The 24,139-nt window shown below is 43.7% G+C and overlaps 1 protein-coding gene across 9 annotated transcripts in view; it reads right to left on the bottom strand.

Moving 5' to 3' along the window:
• The window catches only part of MYPN (myopalladin), a 254,461-nt gene that overhangs the window by 36,236 nt on the left and 194,086 nt on the right, over window positions 1-24,139 (bottom strand). For all 9 annotated transcript variants that reach the window (XM_077454256.1, XM_077454259.1, XM_077454262.1 and 6 more), the window contains 2 exons: window positions 21,158-21,545; window positions 1,614-2,117 (listed from right to left, as the gene is read on the bottom strand). In XM_077454256.1, coding sequence (XP_077310382.1) covers window positions 1,614-2,117; window positions 21,158-21,545 — 892 coding nt within the window. The remainder of the gene's footprint in view (window positions 1-1,613; window positions 2,118-21,157; window positions 21,546-24,139) is intronic.

Below are 24,139 nucleotides of genomic sequence, written 5' to 3'. Positions count from 1 at the left end.
ATAAAATTTGCAGCTCGCCGCCATTACTAGTAAACAAAAAAAATTATTAATAAAAATGCTATAAAACTATCCCCTATTTTGTAGACACTATAACTTCTGCGCAAACCAATCAATAATTGGTTATTGTAATTTTTTTACCAGAAATATGTAGAAGAATACGTATCGGCCTAAACTGAGGGAAAAAAAGTTTTTTATATATATTTTTTGGGGATATTTATTATAGCAAAAAGTAAAAAATATAGTGTTTTTTTCAAAATTGTTGCTCTTTTTTTGCTTATAGCAAATACCACCAAAAGAAAGCTCTATTTGTGGGGAAAAAGGATGTCAATTGCTTGGGAGCCACGTCGCACGACCGTGCAATTGTCAGTTAAAGCAATGCAGTGGTGAATCACAAAAAATTTTCTGGTCTTTGGCCAGCCAAATGGCCCGGGGCTGAAGTGGTTAAAATAATTTTCAAAAAAAAATTATAAAGGTAAATGTTCACTGAGTTTTGTGAATAAGATGAAGCAGTGTTCACTTCCATATAAAAATCATGTTCATTTCATAACATTCACTTTGGAAGGTGAAAAAACCCATTGTTAAGTGAACAGCCAATTGGGCAGTCATTGTCATTTAAAAAATCATTTGAACCTGCGTGAGAATTTTGGACATCTGTACTTATGTGTTCCAAAATAATTGAACGAACCGTTGTTCTAAACGGCTTTGGCCATCTTTCTACATGCAGTTCCTGCCCTGTCCTAGACTTTGAATTAAAACAGTCACATCATATGAAGAAAACTATCCCACATTTCTGAGTGTGATCAAAATGAGCCTATCTTATCAGTGAACCTCATTGCACTACTGCAATACACCTAAACCCCATATAAATAAAACCTAAGAATAAAATGGAGGACTTATATTTACCTTCAAAATGCAAAAGGAATTTTATAGGAGAAAACAACTACATCTCACTCTTATCCTTTATGACATCATATCTATCCCATTGACATTAAAGTGTTTGTAAAGTCACATAGTGACTGGTATCACCTCCGGATTATGCTGGCATTAAATACTGTGTATGCGTTTTTTTTAACATAAAAAGGCTAAATACCTTTTCTTACACCGCAGCTTTGTGGTCAGAATGCCTCTGCTCTTCTTCCCTGACCTATGGAAAGAAGCGGGAGGGGTTGAGATTCCCCTGTGAGGTCACCCGGCCATCCGAGGGAAGTCACGTGACCGCAATGTGGATGTGTCAGAAAAGGTATTTAGCCTTTTCATAAAAAACAAAAAAAACACATACACTGTAGTTAATGTTAACATGTATTTTTGCTGCATATTGCAGCTGAATAGCGGTGGTAGGGGCAGGTAGGAGAGTCGCTCTCATGCTGACCATGGTATTGTGTCTCAGCAACCATGATTACTGTGGTCAGGATCAACCAGGTATATTGCAAAATAGGAAGGGGCAAATTACATGGCACAAGCACTGTGCTATAGATCATGCCTTATTTTTAGGGTTACAACCACTTTAACAGCTGCAAATATATATGTCCCATTGAAATCCAACCTCATCTATCAATTGGCAGATATTAACAAGATAATGATTTTATATGTGAGAGACGACCGTGATTACTTACATGGAAGAACTCTTTGGCAGGCCCATTGAATTTGTTGGAACTGGTGTTGGAGGTAATGAAGGAAGAACAGAACTAAGAAAGGCAACAGGGTTTTGAATTCGTGGAGGAGAGACAGGAGTTTGTAATACAGTCTGTGCTTGGAATTGATTCTTGCTTGGCAGTGTAGAAGGTGGTGAAGATAATGTTGAATCTGTAGCATTGAATGGAGATTGCCAAGTAGAGGACAAAAATGTTGCAAACTCAGGGTAAGTGCTGGTGGTATTCTGAGAGGCAGCTGTCCATGGCCTTGTAGGTGCAACAGTGTTAGCTGTAGGCAGTGGGTATACATTTACTAGATCTTGACTTGAAATTTGCTGCTGAGGACGAGCAAACATGTAAGGTGATCCAGAATTTGGGACAGCTGTATTCAGTGGGACATCTCTTGCTGTGGAATTGGAGGTTGAAGGTTGAAATTGCTGCTCATTGATAACCTGATTATGTAGCTGTTGTAATTTCATCGCATCTCTGTAAAATACACATTGATATTTGTTAGCAAACTCTTACTTGGGTACCACCCTCTAAGAAGATACTAATTATTACAACTGTTCTGAGGAGAATACGGCTTAACGTCTGTAAGTAAATGTTTATTTTACATAGAGAACATTCTTTTCTCCTTTAGTAAATCAACACTATTCTCTTTATCACCCAGAACAGCATTACATTCATGGGGCCAGTAGGCAGGTATGTGTGAAAAACCTATGGAACACATAGAGTGGTAATGGTGGCTTAGAGATTTCATTGAGTTTTTTGGAAGAACTAAGATGATGTTTGTTCAGTCACAACTTTTAAAGTGTATGTAACAATAAACTTCTCTTATGTGGGTATTTATTGGGGCACATGTTGGATATACCATTGAAAGTGTTTTGTTACATCTGTATGATAATTTGATAAATAAAATATACCTGTTGATCTTCCTGGAAATCTTGTGAGCAGATAACTTCCTGTAACCTCTGCCTGTGCCAACTGTTATCAATTACATTGACTACATTGACTACAGAACTACACCCTTCTCTGTTTTGGACAATATAGGTGGGGTTGGGTTCCATATTCCTATTTTGTTTCTGTTGCCCTGATACAGAAGGTTGAGAAATTGTTATCATCCTTGGAGAGGAAGTGTTTTACTGCCAAAATCACCAGGTAAAAAAAAAAAAGCTAAAAGCTAAAAAAAAAAATGGTTGAAAGAAAACTATGCATCCATCACCTCTGTTTGTATTGAGGATTAGATATCCTTTAATTGAAAACACTGAAAAAATTATGGTTTTCAAATTTTTTTTTAGCCCTATAGTAACTTTGTTTTATTCTTTTTAAAATTAGGGCATTTTATGGTTTCTAAGGTGGTCATAGTTCAAGTTACATTTTCTTATCACACATGACTTTGTATACCCATATAGATACTGTATCTACATTACAGTTCAAACATTTTGGAACAACCCATTTCCCATTTTTATTAAAATATACACAGTTACGCAGTTCAATATCTCAAGGACATCCAGTCTGAGAGGGATCCCAAGGTGTTCCTGAGGGAGTGGGCCGATCTGGTTACAAGGTGGCCAGTCAGGTTTTTCTGGGAACTGGTCGCTTGATTCTTTGGTCGCAGGAAGGGTGAGCGGGCATTTGCCCATCCTTAAAGACACGATAGTCAGGCAACATTGCCTCACCAGTACCCGCATTTGTAGGAACATTGCACCCTGATGAACAGTCACCACATTCCACTTTGCCTATCAGGATACTACTAGCATCCTACATCAAATTTTTGCCTACCAGGATACTTTGAAGTACCCCTTTGTTTATCTTGTTCAACAGGACACCAAGTGCACCAACGCCAGGCTAGCTGAAGATCCTGGATATCTCCATTGTGAGGACCCTTTCTGTTACTCATTCAGGATCAGTAACTTTAAAGGGGAATTCTCACATTAAAGGTTAAAGTGATAAATTGCATTTATGGCATATTGCCTGGGTCTGTGATTTCAGGATTTGAGGGAAACAGACTGACTGTTGTTAAGTCAGATCAGTTCCTCTTTATGCCTGAGTGCATAGGCCACTCTAGACCTATTTAAGTTGTTTGATTGTGTTATTTTGAAGTCTGCATTTTAAGTTTGGTTGACACTATTAACCCCCCTAGCGGTAATCCCGAGTCTGGCTCGGGTTAGGAATTTACTGATAGGAGCGGTAACCCCGAGCCAGACTCGGGATCGCATCGCTGGATGCAGGGGAGGACACAGTGAGAGTTACTTACCTTGTCCCCTGGATCCAGCGATTTCCCCCGCGCTGTGTGATCGAGCTGTCCTCCGCTCGATTCACAGTGCCGAATGCCGCCGAGCTCCGTTCCCTGCGACGGTATGGCGCACGGGAGCGGAGAACGGTGGCAAATTCAAAAAAATAAAAAGACACAAAACATACACAGCACTGTAATCTCACAGATTACAGTGCTGTATTACAAAATACACACCCCCTTTGTCCCTAGTGGTCTGTGCAGTGCCCTGCATGCACTTTTATATTATAAATACAATTTTTTCTGCCTGGAATTTGGAGATTGCCCATAGCAACCAAAACATGTCCCTTTTTCAGTGTTTTAGGATTTGATTACATTATTGAATAATTTTTATTATTCTTTTTTATATTATAAACTTTATCATACCGGGGATGTCCGCTAGACTCTGGTTTGAAGAGATTTAAGAGAGTTATTCCTAAGAATCACAGGACTACAAAATAAAACGCCAAATTTCCATGCAAAACAATTGTACCACTTTCAGCACCTAAAACTGGACTGAATCATACCGCCAGGGAGGTTAAATACCACAGTTTGCCATTCTTTACTATTGAGTTACCAGATCACTTTTTGTTTGATTGTGAAAAGTCTCCCAGTAAACAAACTTCTTGTTCACTACATCTGTGTCTGTTGTACTGTGTTTGCAAGTACACTGTTTGCTAGGTATGCCAGAGGGGAAGTTCTTTTGGGTTTGAGAGGCAAGGTAACGGACTGAACAAACAAAAACAGCTCTTTCAGGGTTATCACTACAATTGGGGGTTCGTCCAGGATAATTCCACTACTCTGCAATCAACTCCTCAAGACAGCACCCCTACAAGTGCCAAGATGAACCCCCTTCTTTGACTTAGTGGTGTTGTGAAGAAGTTGCCTGCTTAGATTTCAGCATGGTGATTAAACTCCCTGGGGAAGCCTGGGCTGAGGAACAAATCAGCCAAGCGGTGAAGACAGTGTCCCCAGACAGGAAGGTGTGGGTCATTGCTGTCAAAACAGACCGTGGGACCTCCTGCATCTTTGCACTGTTAGAGAGGAGACAAGAAGTCCCTGAAAGCTTCAAAGGTGCCAGTGTGCAATCGGCCAACAAGATGGAGCTTTGTATAATCCATCTGAAGGTTCCAGATGAGGGTCCTACCAGCTCCAGTCAAGCCAAGTCAACTACGGAAGACGTTCCCTCCCCATCACCTCTGGCCATGATTGGACCAGAATTCTTTGCTGCCCTGGGAAACTTTGTGTCAAAGTGTCAGAAAGACCCTCCAACATACTCTGGCACTGGGTATCAGAAGCTCAGGGCCTTCTCTGGAAGACAATCAGTGCCTACAGGGGAGGACAACTTTGAAGAGTGGCTGGACCAGGACACACAAGCCTTGCATGAATGGGACATTCCTGAGACCCATAAGAAGCCATCCACAATTTGAAGCTCAGCAAGCAAAATTGTGTTGCCCAGGACTACCTGAACATTCTGCAGGATGTGTTTTGGCGCACAGAGAGGGTTTCTGATCTAATTTACCAGTTTGAGCACACTTACAAAAATGAGGGAGAGAAGCTGTCGGAGTACATAAGACGTTTGGACAAGATTATACACCAGATCCTGCTGAAGAAAGGACTAGACCACTGGAAGGGGGATGAAGTCCGAGCCCAGCAAGTCTTGAGGGGCACCCAGACCTTGGACCCCATCAACCTGCTCTTGTGAACCCGGCAAGATGGTAGCATCTTGAAGTATCCGGATCTGATCCGGATTGTGTAGGAAGAGGAGACCATGCTGGAAAACAAAAAAAAGAAGTCAGAGGCCAGGATCTGTTGAGTCAGGATGGCCAGTGCAGCTGATGGCGACCCCCAGGTCGAGCTTCATAAGACTCAGGTGTCGCAGCTGATAGAGATGATGACCCTGTTAACCGCCAAGCCCACTGTTCTACCCAGCGATAAAGTTTCAGTGCCCAAGAAGTCCTCAAGCTCAATGGTTGCTCAGGTGGAGAAGCCAGCAAACCAAAGAATCAGCTTCAACTGTGGAGGAGTTGGACATTATTGATGAGCATGCCCAAGCCCAGTGAAGTCTGAAGCACAGCACCAAAAGTCACCTGGAAACTCCATAGGGCCTCGGTGAAGGAGTCAACCAGGTGCCCATCTACATTAGCTAGCTCCAGAAAAACCAACATTGCAAAAAGACCGTAGCGGAAGTCCAAACCCTTGCAGAGGGCACCCGTTGTTGCCTCCCAGCGACTCAGTGTCCCACTCCCTTTGACCCATGCTACCCGGCGCCGGAGAGTCAATGTACACCAGACCCCCAGAGCTCAACTGACTCAAGCCAGATCAGAACTTCCGCAAGAAAGGAGCACGGATACAAGCCACCGAACAGGCCAAGGTTACCACCTTCCCCAAATTCCCTGCCAAGCTAGTGGGACCTTCTCCCATTGTCTCCATCTAAGTAGAGGGAATCTACAAGAAGGCTCTACCAGTCAAGCTGACCTTCGATCCCCCTGTAGCTGGGAAAGCTGAGACCTTTGAAACTTTGGCCCACCAGGGGCCAGTAAGAGTTCTCTCATCACCGGGACTAATACTGATCTTGTCGGAAGACTCTTGACACCTCTTGTCCAAGAGCAGGACACTTCAACTACAAGTGTGCACCCAATGTTGAGACAAGCCTATCAGCATCTGGTACAAGAACAGAAGGCCCCAGCTGAAGGAGTGGGAAAGATCTGGCGCTTGGACCAGAGTGAGAAGGTGTTACAGCCTGGTGAAGTGGCCTGTTTATGGGCATCTGTCAAGCTAAATTGGATTATGGTTATCACCCCTGTTTTTTCATCTCCCTTCCTGTTGTCTCCTTCTGTTTGCAAGTAGGAGACGTTTGTAAGTTGGGTGTTTGAAAGTAAAGGGGCCTGTCCTATATGCTCTGCAGAAATGTGGGCCTAAGGTGTTGGTGTTGCCACAACACTGTAAGCCCTCAAAGTGACTCTTGGTGGGTGCTGGAGCGCCCTGCTATGAACGATTATATCAAGAATTGTAATTACATGCCATTGTTGAACAGTGATAGAAAAATTGGGCCTTTGGTGGTTGTGGTGGTGGTGCTGGTGCCACAACACTATAAGTCCTCACAGTTACTCTTGGTGGGCGCAAGAACGGGCCCTGCGGTGAAATATTATATCAAGAATTGTAATTACATGCCCCTGTTAAACAGGGCTGAAAAATTGGGCCTTAGCCACTGGTGGCGTCACCCAGAACTAAAAATGTTCTTCCAAGCTATCAGCAGGATCATTGAGGAGGAAGAGGATAGTCAGTCAACATAACAGGACAGTCACTCAGCATCAGCATAAGCAGTCTTGAAGGGATGTGACATTTAAAAAAAAAAATTGGTTACATCAGCTTCAGGTGCTTGGTAGCTGGTGGTGATCTAAGACTGATTCATCTTTATGAAGGTCAGTCGATCAACCGAGTCGGTGGACAGGCACACCCTGTGATCGGTTACAAAGCCTCCAGCAGCACTGAAGGTGCATTCCAAAAGAACGCTGGATGCAGGACAGGCCAGTAGCTCAATTGCATACTGTGCAAGCTCTGGCCAGTGATCCATCCTCAAGACCCAGTAAGCATGAGGATTTTCGGTGGGAAAGGTGTCGAAGTCTGACCTTGCCCCTAGGTATTCCTGCACCATGTAAATCAGACGCTGACGATGGTTGCTGGAACCGATCATACCTTGTCTGAATGCATTGATCAGACGGCCACCTTCTCCACCGCTCCTTCTGTGATTGACCAAAGCCTCAGCAACACGTTGTCCAGGACCAGGAGTTTGTAACCTCCCAGTCTCTGGGAACGCGTTGCACGGACCTTTCTGCAAGGCCTCCCGGAGATGTCTCATCCTCTGCTCTCTCTGCGATGGCAAGATAAGGTCGGCAACCTTACCCTTGTTCCGTGGATCAAGGAGAGTGGCCAGCCAGTAATGGTCCCTCTCCTTGATCCGAAGAATACGAGGATCCTTCCGCAGGCTTTGCAGGATCAGGGAGGCCATGCAGCGTAGGTTAGCTGAGGCATTCGGTCCGGAGTCCTCTGGGTCACTAAGGACAACATGATCCACAGCCACCTCCTCCCAGCCACGTACAAGTCCACGTGTTTCTTGGGACTGTAAATCATCCCTAAAAGACTGATGCTGATGCTGAGTGCTAGGCTCTACCTCCATGCTGACACAAGCCTCCTCCTCCTGTGTGATGGGTGGGACAGCAGGAACACTTTCTGGATAAAGGGGGCCTTGAGAGGCAAGGAAGTCCTCCTCTTCCTGCCTCTGTTCTGCCTCAAGTGCCCTGTCCATTATTCCACGCAGCGTATGCTCCAACAGGTGGACAAGAGGTACAGTGTCACTGATGTATGCCCTGTCACTGCTCACCATCCTCGTGGCCTCCTCAAATGGTGACTGGACAGCGCATGCATCCCTGATCATGCCCCACTGGCGTGGTGAAAAAAAACATGCTCCCCTGACCCTGTCCTGGGGCCGTAGTCGCACAGGTACTCATTGATGGCCCTCTGCTGCGTGAGCAGCTGCTGCAGCATGGCCAACGTTGAGTTCCACCTGGTGGGCATGTCACATATAAGGCGGTTCTTGGGCAGGTTCAACTCCTTTTGGAGCTCAGCCAGCCGAGCACTGGTATTAAATGATCAGCGAGATGCACACAGACTTTCCTGGCCTGCCTCAGGACATCCTGTAAGCCTGGGTACATGCCCAAGAACTGCTGCACCACCAGGTTAAGGATGTGAGCCACACAGGGCACATAGGTCAGTTGTGCCTGTCGGAGGGCGGAGAGGAGGTTGGTGCCATTGTCGCAAACCACCATTCCTAGCTTAAGCTGGCATGGCGTCAACCACCTCTCGGCCTGCTCCTGCAGAGCTGACAAAATATCTGCCCCAGTGTGGCTCCTGTCCCCCAAACAAACCAGCGAAAGCACGGCATGGCATCTTTTTGCCTGCGTACTTGCGTAGCCCCTTGAATGCCTATGGAGCACTGCTGGTTCAAGGGCATCAGGACAAAGCACTGGAAGAGGCCATGGAGGAAGAAGAAGAGGAGGGGGTGGAGGAGAGAGGTGTGTCACAACCAGTAGTAGCATTTTGGTGTTAGCAATTTAGCCAAGCTAGCATTCAACCGCTGGGCATGTGCATGGCTGGGAGTGAACTTCTTTCGACAATCCAGCAGCTGGGGCAGGGAAATTTGCCTGGTACAATCGGACGTGGGTGTACTGCTAGCAGAGTGCCCACAAGTACTTGGCTGTGACACACCTAATTCTACACCTTCATTCCTCTCAGTGCAGGTTTCAGAGAGGACTGAAGGTCTAGTGGGGTTGGAGATCCCAGCTGATTAGGAGCAAGGAGAGGTCCACTTTGTTCTTTGGTGTGGGTCTTTAAGGTACGCTTGCCAACAAGCTGCATGGCAGGTCAACATATGTCTGGTCAAGCATGTGGTGCCCAAGTGGCTGATGTTTTGGCCAAGCAAGATACGCTTGAGACATATGTTGCAGATAGCAGCGGTGCGATCTGATGCACTCATCTCAAAAAGGCCCACACCAAAGAACTTTTGGAATAACGCACAGAGGCAGCGCCCTGCACAGGCGGAGCTCTGCGGTGTGATTCAGTCGGTGTGCTGCCCCTAAGCTGGCCCCCAGAGGGCGTCCTGCCTCATTGGAGATGTGCCTCCTCCTCCTCTCTCCTATCAGGCACCCATATGGAGTCAGTGACCTCATCATCCCCTCCCTCTTTATCACTGGAGCAAACCTGGCAGTATGCTGCAGCTGGTGGACACAGTACACAGACTGTAATTACTGCAGCTGCCTGCCTGTGTTACAGAAACAGAACAACACCAGCAATAATGTGTAGCTTCAGGTGTATACTGTGCAGGAGGCACACAACACCCATGGTAAATGCTGCAGATGCCTGTATTACAGAACACCAGCAATAAGAGGTATCTTCAGGTGTATACTGTGCAGGAGGCACACAACACCCACTTTAACTGCTGCAGATGCCTGTATTACAGAACACCAGTAATAAAGGGTAGCTTCAGGTGTATATTGTGCTGGAGGCACACAACACCCATCTTAACTGCTGCAGATGCCTGTATTACAGAACACCAGCAATAAGGGGTATCTTCAGGTGTATACTGTGCTGGAGGCACACAACACCCAATTTAACTGCTGCAGATGCCTGTATTACAGAACACCAGTAATAAAGGGTAGCTTCAGGTGTATATTGTGCTTGAGGCACAGAACACCCAATTTAACTGCTGCAGATGCCTGTATTACAGAACACCATTAATAAAGGGTAGCTTCAGGTGTATATTGTGCTGGAGGCACACAACACCCAATTTAACTGCTACAGATGCCTGTATTACAGAACACCAACAATAAGGAGTATGTTCAGGTGTATACTGTGCTGGAGGCACACAACACCCAATTTAACTGCAGCAGATGCCTGTATTACAGAGCACCAGCAATAAGGAGTATCTTCAGGTGTATACTGTGCTGGAGGCACACAACACCCACTTTAACAGCGCTAGGTTCACAAGAAAAGAACACACTGTCCTTGCCTATCCTGCTCTTTTCCTGAACGCTGCAACACACTACACAAGGCCACCGTGATGGCGGCCTTATATAGTGTGGGGCGTGTACTAAACCCCCTGAGCTATAATTGGCCACAGGCATCCTGTCTGTGGCCAATTATGGCTCTCCTCGCTGCCGGCGCTGTGATTGGCTATGCATGCAGGGTCACAGTGCATGCCTGGCCAATCATAAGCCAGCAATGCACTGCGATGGCGCAGCGCATTGTGGGCCGTGAGCGTCACACGAACATGGAGCTTTTGGAATTAGCCGAACAGGCGAACACCAAGCTCATCCCTAGTCCTGGAGCGTCTGTGGTCCATTGCACTTCAAAAGTTTTTTTTCCCATTGTGGATCAGAACATTCAGCACATTTATTTGGACTTTATTTACATGTTGTTTGCTTTGTATATTCACATCTGTACTCATCCACACTTGGTGACATATGTTTATTAACATTTGCGAGCGCCACATTTTCATAATTTTACATTTCTAGTGAGTAGCACTTTGTATGTGGCAGCTGCTTTAGTTTTCTTTTTCACAGTTTTTTCACCATATAGCAAAAGTTTAAATTTTATAATATTCACTAGACGGGGGAAGAGAGCCTGCTTGAGGTGTAATAATTTGTTAGCAGTGAAGTGGAGGAATTCACAGAATGTTTTCATTCTGTCCTCGCTTCACGCAGAGACGGCAGTCCAAATTCCTATGGTGACTGGTGTTGTCCCTCCTTTCCTGACCAACCTGGTCTCTGCATCGGTGAATGTTTCAAACGCTACCACACACTAGTGGAGTTTTAGCATAGGGTACAGCATAACACAGTCCTAGGCACACTAACACTGGGTCTCAGGGTCTCGAAAGATGTGGTGGCCATCACAGAGACCCTAATCCGCAATGTTCAATTTACAGTTTTTTTTACAATAAATATAAAAGTGAAAAAAGGAAAAAAAAAACACACAAAAAATAAATAATACTATGTTTTATTGTATTTGCTTTGCAGGTATGGTATGTTATACTGTAATGTTACTTTGTTTTATTGTTAACCATCATTTGCTTAGCAGGTACGCCATTCAGCTGCAGCACAGGTTTACTTATCTTGACAGAAACACTGTTTGCTCCCATGATATATAAAGCCGCGACTCCAGCGCTGTCGGAGGTGATTTCACCACCACAGTTAAAAAAAAGAGCATATATGCCGAAGCATGGGGGCAGGGGTGGAGGAGCAATTTGCCTCTAACATTAGGGGCGGATTGCCCCCATGCTTCGGCATATATTTTTTTAGGCACAGATTGCAATGTTTTATTTTTACTATGTTTTATTGTATTTGCTTTGCAGGTATGGTAAGTCTTACTGTTATACTGTAATGTTACTTTATTTTATTGTTAACCATCATTTGCTTAGCAGGTACGCCATTCAGCCATTCAGGTTTATTTATCTTGACAGCAACAGCATTTGCTCCCACGATATGTAAAGCCGTGACTCCAGCGCTGTCAAATTCATCACAATGATGATTTCACCACTACAGTTAAAAAAAAAATGGTGCATGTATGTCCACCATTAGAAGTGGGTGGATGAAGGGAGGTATTCTAATGGTAGGCATGCCCACCAATCAATCTCTTTTTTTTTATGCAGCAAAAAAGAACATTACAATGTATGCCCAACAAGGACATACTGGTATGTGGCTGGACTTTGAGTGGTTATACCACAATGATGCCTGCAGGTTTAGGTATCTTAGTATCATTCTTTTAAGCCAGCGGTCAGCTTTCATATAAAAGCAATCCTAGGGGCTAATTAGCCTCTAGACTGCTTTTATAAGCAGTGGAAGGGAACGAACCCCTCCCCCACCATCTTCCATGGTTTTCTCTGGCTCTCCTGTCCCAACAAGGAACACGAGAATGCAGCTATTGGTTCAGCCAGCTGACCATAGAGCTGATCAGAGACCAGAACGGCTGCAATCATCTCTACGGCCTAAGAAGCTACAAACGTTTCATGACTTAGGTTTCGTCAGAACAGCACCATTGGGAAATTGGCAAAGCATTTTATCACAACAATCTTGGTGTGGTCAGATGCTTTAAGGGCAGAGGAGAGATCTAGTGTCTAATAGACTCCAATTTAAAAAAAAAGAGTACCTGTCACTACCTATTGCTATCACAGGGGATATTTACATTCCCTGATATAACAATACAAATGATTTAAACAAAAAGATGAATGGAACAATTTAAAAATACAATAAAATAGCAAAAAAAAAAGCACCCCTGCTCACACGCAAAGGCGAACGCAAACGTTGGTCTGGTGTCAAATGTAAACAGCAATTGTACCATGCATGTGAGGTATCACCGCAAAGGTCAGATCGTGGGCAGTAATTTTAGCAGTAGACCTCCTATATAGATTTAAAATGGTAACCTGTAAAGGCTTTTAAATATGTTGCATGTTTGTGCGCAATTTTAAAGCATGTCATATTTGGTATCCATCTACTTGGCATAAGATCATCTTTTTTATTTCATCAAACATTTGGGCAAAATAGTGTGTTTTAATGCATTAAAATGAAAAAAGTGTGTTTTTTCCCAAAAAAAATCGCTGCGCAAATATTGTGTGAAAAAAGAATTGCAACACCCACCATTTTAATCTGTAGGGCCTTTGCTTTAAAAAAAATGTATAATATTTGGGATTTCCAAAGTAATTTTCCTGACAGACTCCATGGCAGCCTACGTATGGGTTAATCCCGCCTCTCATACCTCATAGGACCCCACTCCCATAAATCTTTGCGTCTAGTCAGAGACCACGTTACTTTTTTGTCCTCCTCCTAGGACCAAGGTGTCTTACCTTATGAAGTTTTCAGATCCAGGCCTGGTGGTTTTGCACATGAAAATCAGGAAGGCGGTATTTTCTGGAGTCCAGCTTTCCCAGCTATTAGCAGGGTGGACACGGGCGATTTTGAAGCAATGCCATGAAGAGCTTACTGTCTAGCCATTGGCTGGGAAGTGGCAACTTGGCCAAACTTCTTTGCTATTAGCGGAAGGCCCCCTCTTTTATGATGCCCCGGGAGTGCAGTGAGTACTTCAGGCTCCCAGTCCAGGTCAGATCACGCTTGTGCTGTGGTTGGTAATGTATATATTGTTTTTTTCCTGTCATGGCAGGAGTTTTTGTGTGTTCGTTTGTCCATTTGTTTTTTGCTTTTTTTCCTGGTCATGTCGGCTGGGACGCATCTGCGTTCCAGTTCGACGCTTTCTGCCCCTGACTGCGCAGCTACCACGTCTCGATCTCGATCGAGGCTTGGTTCACGCATGCGTGATTGGGGCAAGATGGCGGCGGCCGTCTTGGCGCAAGCACACTGTAGGCGCAATGACGTCATCACTCGGCGGCAGATTCAGATGCTTCAGATCTCAGGCAGCTGCTCCCGGTGACTGCTTCTCTGATCTACAAGGTAGGGGACTTAAGTACTCCATTGTCAGTCTATGCTGCCTCTGTATTCTTTTTTTTTTTGCAAACACTGTTTTATTTGTGTTTTACTATTGATGTTTTTAGTTGTTTGAATCTGTCGCTATGGACATATCGCCGCCCCCCAGTGGCCAACCCTTATGCCACAGGTAGGATTAAAATTTTTAGTTTTCATTCTACCTGTAATGTTTTGGGTTAGGATCAGGATAACGTTCTTTTTTTGTTATTTTCTTCAGCCCTTCTAGGTCTGATCCTCATTTGACAGCACACAAAGATACTGACCAGTCTAGGTCGCAAAATCGCCATTCTACTTCAAGTTCTAGACATATTAGGTCACCCTCCAGACATCGCAAAGAAAGGTCTAAGTCTGCGTCTGGTCGCCATTCACACCGCCATGCCAGCCGCTCAGAGAAAAAAGTTTGCTGGGGTTGTAATGCTCAGGTCCCAGAGGGTAAATCCCTCTGTGAGCTATGTTATGATAGAGCCACGAAGGAGAGAGGAGCCGGGGACCAGCAAGTGGAAGCTCTGGTCAGGAGAGTAGTTCAAGAATCGCTGAACAAAACTGATTCTGATCGGCCATTTATCCCTCCTTCCGTTACAGCTCTAGCCACTGAAATATCCGAAATGGAAATTCCTGGTCCCTCTCGTCATAGTCCCTCATTTAGTGGATCATCAGACAGCGAGGCAGAGGTGGTTGAACTTGGTGCCAGTTTAGATTCTTCTTTAGTTCCGCAGTTGGTCAGAGTGGTTAAAGACGCATTGAGATGGGAAGAACCCGTGGAAGCACCCTCTAAACAGAGGAAATATTTCAAACATCTTAAGAAGGAACACCCAAACTTCCCCTTCTTGGGTGAACTTGGCGAAATTATCCTGGATGAGTGGGGTAAAGTTGAGAGGAAAAACTCCTTGATTTCTAAGATAGCGAAAATGTACCCATTTAAGAGTGATGAGGTAAAGCATCTAGAGTCGGCACCTCTTATTGATGCAACTTTAATGAGGTTAGTGAGTTACACTCCCTCTGGAAGATACTGTGTCCTTCAAGGATGGCTTAAAAAGGAAGATTGATGTGGATCTAAAACGTATTTATATCACAGCAGGTATGGCTTGTAAACCAGCCTTAGCCCTGGCAGCATTGTCCAAAGCTATGGAGTCCTGGACGGATGGTGTTGGTGCAGCCCGAGGAAGTGTGTCTGAAGATTTGGTCAGGAAATCACCAATACATGAGCTGAAGCTTACATCAGTCTTCCTGGGGGAAGCATCCCTTGATATTAATCGCCTAGTAGCACATGTTATGCTTTCTTCTATTACAGCTAAGCGTGCCTTGTGGCTACACGCATGGGTTGCAGATCCTGCCTCTAAACAGGTGTGGTGCAGGATTCCCTTTGAGGGATCCTTCCTCTTCAGGAACAAGCTGGATTCGGCCATTACTCGTGCTACAGGAGGTAAGTCAGGGTTCTTACCCCAGGATCGCCATCTCTTGGGACAGAGAAGACCTCAACCCAGACAAGATCCAGAGCATGCCAGAGATTCCCATCGCTACAGGCCTGGCCACGAATTTAGAAAGAACTGGAGGAGAAATCTGCCCTCTGGCCAGAAGTCCTTAAAGACAGCTCTGTCCGGAGGACGGGAAGCTTCCAAGTCCTTTTAAAATAAAACCTGTCCAGGTGGAGCAAGTTGGGGCTCGTTTACTCCTTTTTCAGCATGTCTGGGCAGTCTCGGTCAGGGACTACTGGACGGTCAAAACAGTCTCATCGGGTCATTCATGGCTCTTCAGCAGCTCGCCCATACACCAGTTTGTTCCTACAATTCTACCACACTCAGAAGAAAAGAGACAAACTCTTCTGTCTTATACAGAATCCCTGTTGGCTCAAGGTGTTGCCATTCGGGTTCCAGCCGGGGAAAGGTTCCAAGGGATTTACTCCCCCCTTTTCATGGTCCTCAAAAAGAACGTTTCCTGGAGGCCAGTCATCGATTTGACACACCTGAACTCATTTATAAGGAAAGAAAAATTCAAGATGTAAACACTGCAAACAATATGTCAGACGATTCAGCCAGGCGACTGGCTTATTTCCATAGACCTGAAAGATGCTTACTTTTATGTTTCAATTGCAAAGGATTTTCAGAAGTACCTTCGTTTTGCAGTGGATCAAACACACCTTCAATTTACATGTCTCCCGTTCGGGCTTACAACATCGCCTCGGGTGTTTTCGAAGCTCTTACTGGCTGTCGTGGCTCTAATCAGGGTCAGAGGTATCCGGTTACACCATTACCTGGATGACCTACTCTTACTTTCTCAAAACAGAGACCAACTCTTGATACATCGAGATCAAGTCATCTCTACTCTGACAAAATTCGGTTCGCTGTTGAACAGGGAGAAAAGTCTAATCCCAACACAGTCTCTAATTTTCCCCGGAGCCCAATTTGACACGGTGAAGAGTACCATCTCCTTACCTCCAGAGAAGATTCCGGTGATTCACGACAGAATTTATCTTGCCATGTCATCTCCCCTTCTCAGGGCCTCACAGTGTCTGATGATAATAGGTACCATGGTGGCCACAGCTCCGATGGTGAAATGGGCGCAATGGAAGATGCGGCACTTTCAGAAGGGCTTTCTCCAACAGTGGGATCCGGGCTCCCGAGACCATCTTCTTCGGATAACCTCTTCACTGCGGGAGAGTTTCCCCTGGAGGTTACAGCAGAAAAATCTTCTCGATTGCCATTTGATAGCCCCGGTCTCATGGGTAACAGTGACAACGGATGCCAGCAGCAGAGGTTGGGGTTCTCTCTGTCTGACAGAGGTAGCCCAGGCGTATGGGATTTTCCATCTCAGAAGGTAGTCTCAAATGTGCTGGAGCTCCGTGCCGCCTTCCGTGCCTTACAGGCTTTTCTCCACCTAACATCAGGAACCTCAGTTCTCCTAAGGATGGACAATATGACAGCTGTGTCTTACATCAAGAGACAGGGGGGCACCCGCAGTCTCTCCCTACTGAAGGAAGTAAGTCTGATCATGTCCTGGGCCTAGTCGAATTTGATAAATCTGACGGCGGTCTATCTTCCAGGAATTCAAAATGTCCAGGCAGATTTTCTCTCAAGGTTTTCCCTGGACAACAACAAATGGTCTCTCCACATCGAGGTGTTCAACTGGATTCTGTCTCTGGGAATCGTGCCAGAGGTAGACCTCTTTGCCTCCCCGTGCAATTTCAAACTAAAGAAATATTACATGAGGTGTCGTTGTCCCCAGGCCTTCGGAGTGGATGCCTTGACGGAACAGTGGAGGTTCCACAAGGCTTATGCCTTTCCCCCAGTTCCGGTCATTCTCTGATTTCTATCGAGGCTCAGGTGGGAAGAAGTCAAAATAATATTGGTTATTCCGTACTGGCCCAACAGACCATGGTTCCCACTCCTGTTGTAGCTCAGCACCAGGATCCAGTTCCTCTCCCTTCCAGACCGGATCTCTTGTTGCAGGGAACAACTCCTCACCCATGCCCATCCCAGCTCCATCTGATGGCCTGGTTTTTGAGAGGGAAAGGCTGGAAGCGTTAGGCTGTCCTGATACAGCCATTGCTACTTTACTAAATGCCAGAAGACCAGATACCAACAAAGTTTATCAGAGAATTTGGTCAAAGTTTGCGGCCTATGTGTCTACAACCAACGGTTCGTGTAGAGATTCAAAGATACAGGATGTTATAGGTTTTCTACAAACAGGTTTGGATTTGTCCTTATCAGTGAATTCCTTGCAGGTTTCAGGTTTCTGCAATCTCTACCTTCTCAGGGGTTTCCTGGGCCAGGCATCCTCTCACTAGGCAGTTCTTCAAAGGAGCAATAAGGCTCAGACCTCAGAGAAAACCGAGGTTTTCCAAGTGGGATCTTCCGTTTGTATTGGATTTCTTCTCAGATATACATGTGGGGCAAGCATCTATCAAAGAGCTCTCTCTTAAAACTGCCTTCCTAGTAGCCATAACGTCGGCTAAGAGAGTTTCTGAGATTAGTCCTCTACGCTGCAAGGAGCGATTTCTCACTTTTTTCCAGATCGGGCAGTCTTGATTCCTATGTTAGGATCAAATCCAAAAGTAACAACTGTATTTCATGAAAATCAAGATATTGTCCTTCCAATTTTCCAGTCAAATGAAGACTCCAGTACTCATCCTCTAGATGTTGGGTAAGTCCTAAAGCAATACTTAGAAGCCACAGCTCCTTTCCGGAAATCAGATCACCTGTTTATTTATTTCAATGGGAAAAATAGGGGTTTGCGTGCCTCTTCCAGAACCATCGCAGCTTGGATTGTTCAAGCCATCCAAAGGGCTTATAAGGATAAGGGTTTGGCTCCTCCAGAAGCGGGGACTGCTCATTCTACTAGAAGTGTTTCTACATCGGGGGCGGCTTCCCGTCATGTTTCCCCGGAAGTGATTTGTAAGTCGGCCTCATGGTCGTCAATTAATACATTTATGACGCACTATTGCGTAGAACCGGCTTCTTTGTCTTAGGTTAATTTTGGTTTGAATGTCTTATCTGTTGACGGTGCCAATTAAACCTTTTCTTTCTTTAACCAGCAATTGCCCACCCGGGTGTGTATGGCTAGTTATTTGCCATATGTAGGCTGCCATGGAGTCTGTCAGGAAAACTGAAAATTTATATCAAATACTTACCGTAATTTTCCTTTCCTGATGGACTCCATGGCAGCAGGAGTTCCCTCCCATTTGCTGGAGTAGGCTAAGTTACGGAATGTGGTCTCTGACTAGAAGCAAAGATTTATGGGAGTAGGGTCCTATGAGGTATGAGAGGCGGGATTAACCCATACGTAGACTGCCATGGAGTCCATCAAGAAAGGAAAATTTACGGTAAGTATTTGATATAAATTTTCAGTTTTCTTGCAAAAACAAAAATATTTTTTCATGTAAACAAAAAGTGTCAGAAAGGGCTTTGTCTTCAAGTGGTTAGAAGAGTGGGTGATGTGTGACACATCATGAGGTGTCACACATCACAATGGGGTCATTTGGGGGGTTTTGTGCTATCTTGTCATTTCATGGCCTCCGAAACTGTGATAGGACAAAGTTGTCAGAAAATCCGATCGTACTTAACGTGATGAAGTTATTTCGTTAGGATGGGACTACGTTCAGGCTAGTAGCCAATAGCTTTGGTTTAGGAATTTGATCTGAGCATGCGTGACACTTTGTCCGATCGGAATTCTCTACACATGATCAGACAAAGTCTGATCGGATCATGTTGTCGGAAAATTTTATAGTTGGAAAACTTGGTCCGTCGGATACTCCGACGGAAAAAGTCAGATGGAGCCCACACACAGTCGGATTATCCGACAACACGGTCCGATCGGACATCTTCCGTCGGAATGTCCGACCGTGTGTACAAGCGCTTAGAAAGCCTGAAGGCGGTGATTGGTTTTTTTCGGGTCCTGTACACGGCTAGGCTCCCAAAAAGTCTCACACATGTGGTATTCCGGTACTCAAGAGAAGCAGCAGAATGTATTTTGGGGTGTAATTTCACATATGCCCATGGCACGTTTGAGCATTAGATCATTTAGTGACAACTTTGTGAAAAAAAATAATTAATTTTCCGGCAACTTGTGGCAAAATATTAAAATATTCCATGGACTCAACATGCCTCTCATCAAATAGGCTGGAATGTCTACTTTCCAAATTGGGGTCATTTGGGGAGGGGGTTGTGCTATCTTGGCATTTTATGGCTTTCAAAACTGTGATCTGTAGTGGAGTGAAATCAAAAATTTACACCCTTAGAAATCCTGAAGGTGGTGATTGGTTTTCGGGGTACTGTACGCGGCTAGGCTCCCAAAAAGTCTCACACATGAGGTATCTCCATACTCATCAGAAGCAGAGAAATGTATTTTGGGGTGTAATTCCACATATAACCATGGCATGTGTGAGCAATATATCATTTAGAGACAACTTTGTGTCATTTCTCTTTTTTTGTCATTGTTCAATCACTTGTGACGAAAAAATTAAATATATATGGGCTCAACATGCCTCTCAGTAATTTCCTTAGGGTGTCTACTTTCCAAAATGGGGTCATGGGGGGGGGGGGGGGTTGTACTGCCTGCCATTTTAGCACCTCAAGAAAGGTGCATAAACTAAAAGTCATAAACTAAAAGCTGCGTAAATTCCAGAAAGTGTACCCTAGTTTGTAGACACTATAACTTTTGCACAAACCAATACATATATGCTTATTGAAATTTTTTACCAAAGACATGTGGCTGAATACAATTTGGCCTAAATGTATGACTAAAATTGAGTTTATTAAATTTTTTAGAAAATATTATTTTTTTTTCAAAATTTTTGGTCTTTTTCCGTTTATATCGCAAAAAATAAAAATCGCAGAGGCAATTAAATACCATCAAAAGAAAGCTCTATTTGTGGGGAAAAAAGGACGCAAATTTCGTTTGCGTACAACATTGCATGACCATGCAATTACCACTTAAAGCAGCACAGTGCCAAAATGTAAAAAGTCCTCCGGACATTGAGCTACCAAATCCTCAGGGGCTGAAGTGGTTAAATTGCTTATATTTCTAAAAAAAGAAAGTGAAAAGTGCTGTTCTGAAACTTCTGATCAGCTGATGTACTTTTTAAGCTGGCAAACACCACTGACTTTATCTTCCCATGAAGGTGGTGGCTATTATTTATAATAGAGAATCTAGAAGAGTAACACAACCATATACTTTTTATATAACTCTGAAAATTACATTATTTTTCAGTTTTTGGTAGCCAAAACTTTTTTTTAACCTTTGACAGTTTATTGCTCACCCTTCTACCATTTCAGGTTATTGATTGAACTTGAACTGCTTATATTTCTATAAAAAAAATTGAATAGGTAGTGTTCTGAAGCTTCTGATTAGCAGTGCATGCAATTTTTTAAGTGGTAAACACCACCGACTTTATCTTCCCCTGAACGTGGTGGCTATCACGCATAATAGAGAGTCTGTAAGAGTAATAAAACAACATATGAACTGGAAAAGATGGTTGGTTGCTATGGTTGCTACCAAAGACTGTATGAAAATCAAGATCACATGCTGTCAGTTTGTTTTAAATCATATTTTCATATATGTGATTTTCAAGTATTCAAAATTCTTTTCTGTTATCCCAGCTGTATGTCCCTCTCACTTTACTGATATTTTACGCAGACAATAATTGCATATAATGACTGCATATACAGAATAGCATTTCATAATGAAAATGAGTACATATATAGTGTATTTAACACAAAATTACTTACAGTTTAGGCTTAGCAAATACTGGTGGAGGTTCCTTTGAAGATGCTAAAAATGCTGCGTATGACTGGCCATTTAACATATCCTGATTATTCGACTCATAGTTCTTTGCATCTTCAGATGAGGTTTCACTTCCTTTGTCATCTTCTGGCAGATTAAAATGAACTCTTAAGCCAATTTTCGAACTTGGTCTTGGCTCATTGTGGTTCACTAGAACTCCCTCCAACTTGGGTTTTGGGGGTGATTCGACCACAGGTGGTAGCGGTGGTGGCGGTGGTGGTGGTGGTGGTGGTGGTGGAGGTGTTGCAGTTGCTGGCAAAGGTTCCCGTTTAAAAGCATCAATATTGATTGTGGTAATGGTTATGGGAGTTTGATTTTCATTTTCATTGGAACCTATAACAAGAATGCATTATCAGGAATGCATGCAATAAAGCATATAAAAAATAAATTTGAGGTACTCTGCAATAACTGACATGGTAGTTTGTCCTTCATTATTTATTTATGTAATGAAATTTTGGGTATGTGTCAATGGGTGGTTTCTTGTTTAAATCAAAGGAGCTTGCATTCCCATGCAAGCCTTTGGGAATGTAAAAATCCCTTGATGCAAGTACAATGCAGGTCAGAAGGAGGGGAACTACAGACCGAATGCATGTGTGTCCCGGTAGTTCTAGTGCTAGGACCGACAGGGTAATGTTTACCAGTGATGTCGGGTCTGATTTTCCACTTCAGCTTAGATTTCTCTTGTGGTTTAAAAACTGGTTTAGCCTGAACTACAAAGCATAAAACACCAACAACAGTCAGTTATTTTCCAAAGCATGGTTCCAAAAATATGGTACAGTTCCAAATGATTATTTTCAGTCATGGTTAGTCCCATTGCCAGATTTTATCAGAGGGGAATGCAATACTGCAGTGCTTACTAATCAGTAGAAAATGCACCCCGCTGTAATCTCTCATCTGTTCTCCAACTGGTAATCCAGCTGCATTCCTCCACCATATTGTACAAGTGCTGCTCCCCAACTGCAATTCTCTATTCCCGGGACCACCTTCCCTTATATCCTGGACACATCCCTCCTGAAAGCAGCTTAACACTAGGAAGGGGAATCCTGACAATGTGGGCTGCACCCTGCTACACATCTATCATTGAATTCTGAATGATTCCGCCCTCGTTCACATTGAATGCGGCTTTGAATTTGCATGACTTCATTTGAAATCGCACAATTTCAAAACCGCATATCAGTGCAAAGTCAGGTGCGACTTTGAAGACATCTGTGCAGCTTCATACACAGATGTCTATGCAAGTCACACCTGAAATCACCAAAAGTAGTGCATGAACCAGGTCTTTCAAAGTGAAAAAGAATACAGGATAGTATAGTATAGTATAGATAGATGATCATCTTTTTACCAACATGGCAGCACAAACAGCACATCTCAGCAATCTTTAAGCAAATCTGAATTCCATTGCACTTGACAGAAGAAAAGAACGTCCCATAAGATATGACTGATCTGTGATAATCTGACAACCACACACCAAACTCATCTTTATTTTTTATCAGTGGTGAAACGGGAGACGCTCTGAGAAGGGGATACACAAGTTGGAAATACCAGCAGTGTCTTTTAAAGGGACCGGATTGATGATCTCCCTAAAAAGAGATCTTGTCAGCTGGTAAGCCTCACTGAATCTGGTGGTGGAGGAATTTCTTTCTCTGGGTGCACTTGCTACATACTTAGAGGGTGTGTTTTACGGAGTCACCTAAATGGACTGAAGCCTCATCTTCTTGTCTCTCTCCCCTTTTTTGGACTGTTCACGTTTTTAATCAGTTTATGATTTTATTTGTATTATTTGTGGTTATATCAATTTTCTTTTTTCCACACAGGATATATTATGTTATATTATTATTCTAGCACTATATAAGTTCTAGCGCAGCTTTCTTTTCAAATTATTGTATATTGTGTGTGTCTCACATTAAGTTGCAGCAAGAATTTATAATTTAATTTCCTGTTTCACTGGTATAGGATTTTTTAGTATTTTCTGGACAGCACTGTTTTCCAAGATTTTTTACCTTAGCCCACATGCATGACTAGCTTTAGTTTCATGAACGAGGTGAAGCTGTGTTTATTTAATTATTGATGTGCAAACTAATATACTGATTTTTCACTGAATTTTCTCTTGCACATGATTGAGTATTTAACCACTTGCCGACCACTGCACGCCGATAGACACCACACAATGGTGGGCAAATGGGCGTATCTGTATGTCCCCTTTAAGAGCTGGGGATAGCAGACGTGCGCGTACAGCGTTACAGTGAACATGGGACTGGCGGACTTGATGGCGATCATGTCATGGAGCCTCAAAACTGGGAAGTGCCTATGTAAACAAGGCACTTCCCCATTATGGCTAGTGTCATGACAGAGATCACTGGTCCCTGCCATTGGGAGTGGTGATCACTGTCATGTGACTTGAAGCCCACCCCCCACAGTTAGAATCACTCCCTAGGACACATTTAGCCCCTTCATCGCCCCCCTAGTGGTTAACCCCTTCACTGCCAGTGTCATTTACACAGTAATCAATTTATTTTATAGCACTGATCACTATATAAATGACAATGGTCCCAAAATAGTGTCAAAATTGTCCAATATGTCCGTTATATCACAGTCCCGATAAAAAATCACAGATCGCCATTGCTAATAAAAAAAATTAAAAATAAAAATGCCATAAAACTAGCCCCTATTTTATAGACGCTATAACTTTTGCGCAAACCAATTAATATACGCTTATTGAAATTCTTTTTACCAAAAATATGTAGAAGAAAACATATTGGTCTAAACTGAGGAAAAAAATATTTTTTTTATATATTTTTGGGGATATTTATTATAGCAAAAAAGTAAAAAATAATGCATTTTTTTTTTTTAATTGTCGCTCTTTTTTTTGTTTATAGCGCAAAAAATTAAAACCGCAGAAGTGATCAAATACCACCAAAAGAAAGCTC

Source organism: Lithobates pipiens, unplaced genomic scaffold (genome assembly GCF_037356315.1).
Source record: "Lithobates pipiens isolate NorthernLeopardFrog02 unplaced genomic scaffold, aLitPip1_a1.2 Scaffold_25, whole genome shotgun sequence".
NCBI classification, from domain to species: domain Eukaryota; kingdom Metazoa; phylum Chordata; class Amphibia; order Anura; family Ranidae; genus Lithobates; species Lithobates pipiens.
The sequence above is the reverse complement of the archived record's forward strand: the minus strand, read 5'-3'. Positions and strand labels throughout refer to the sequence as shown.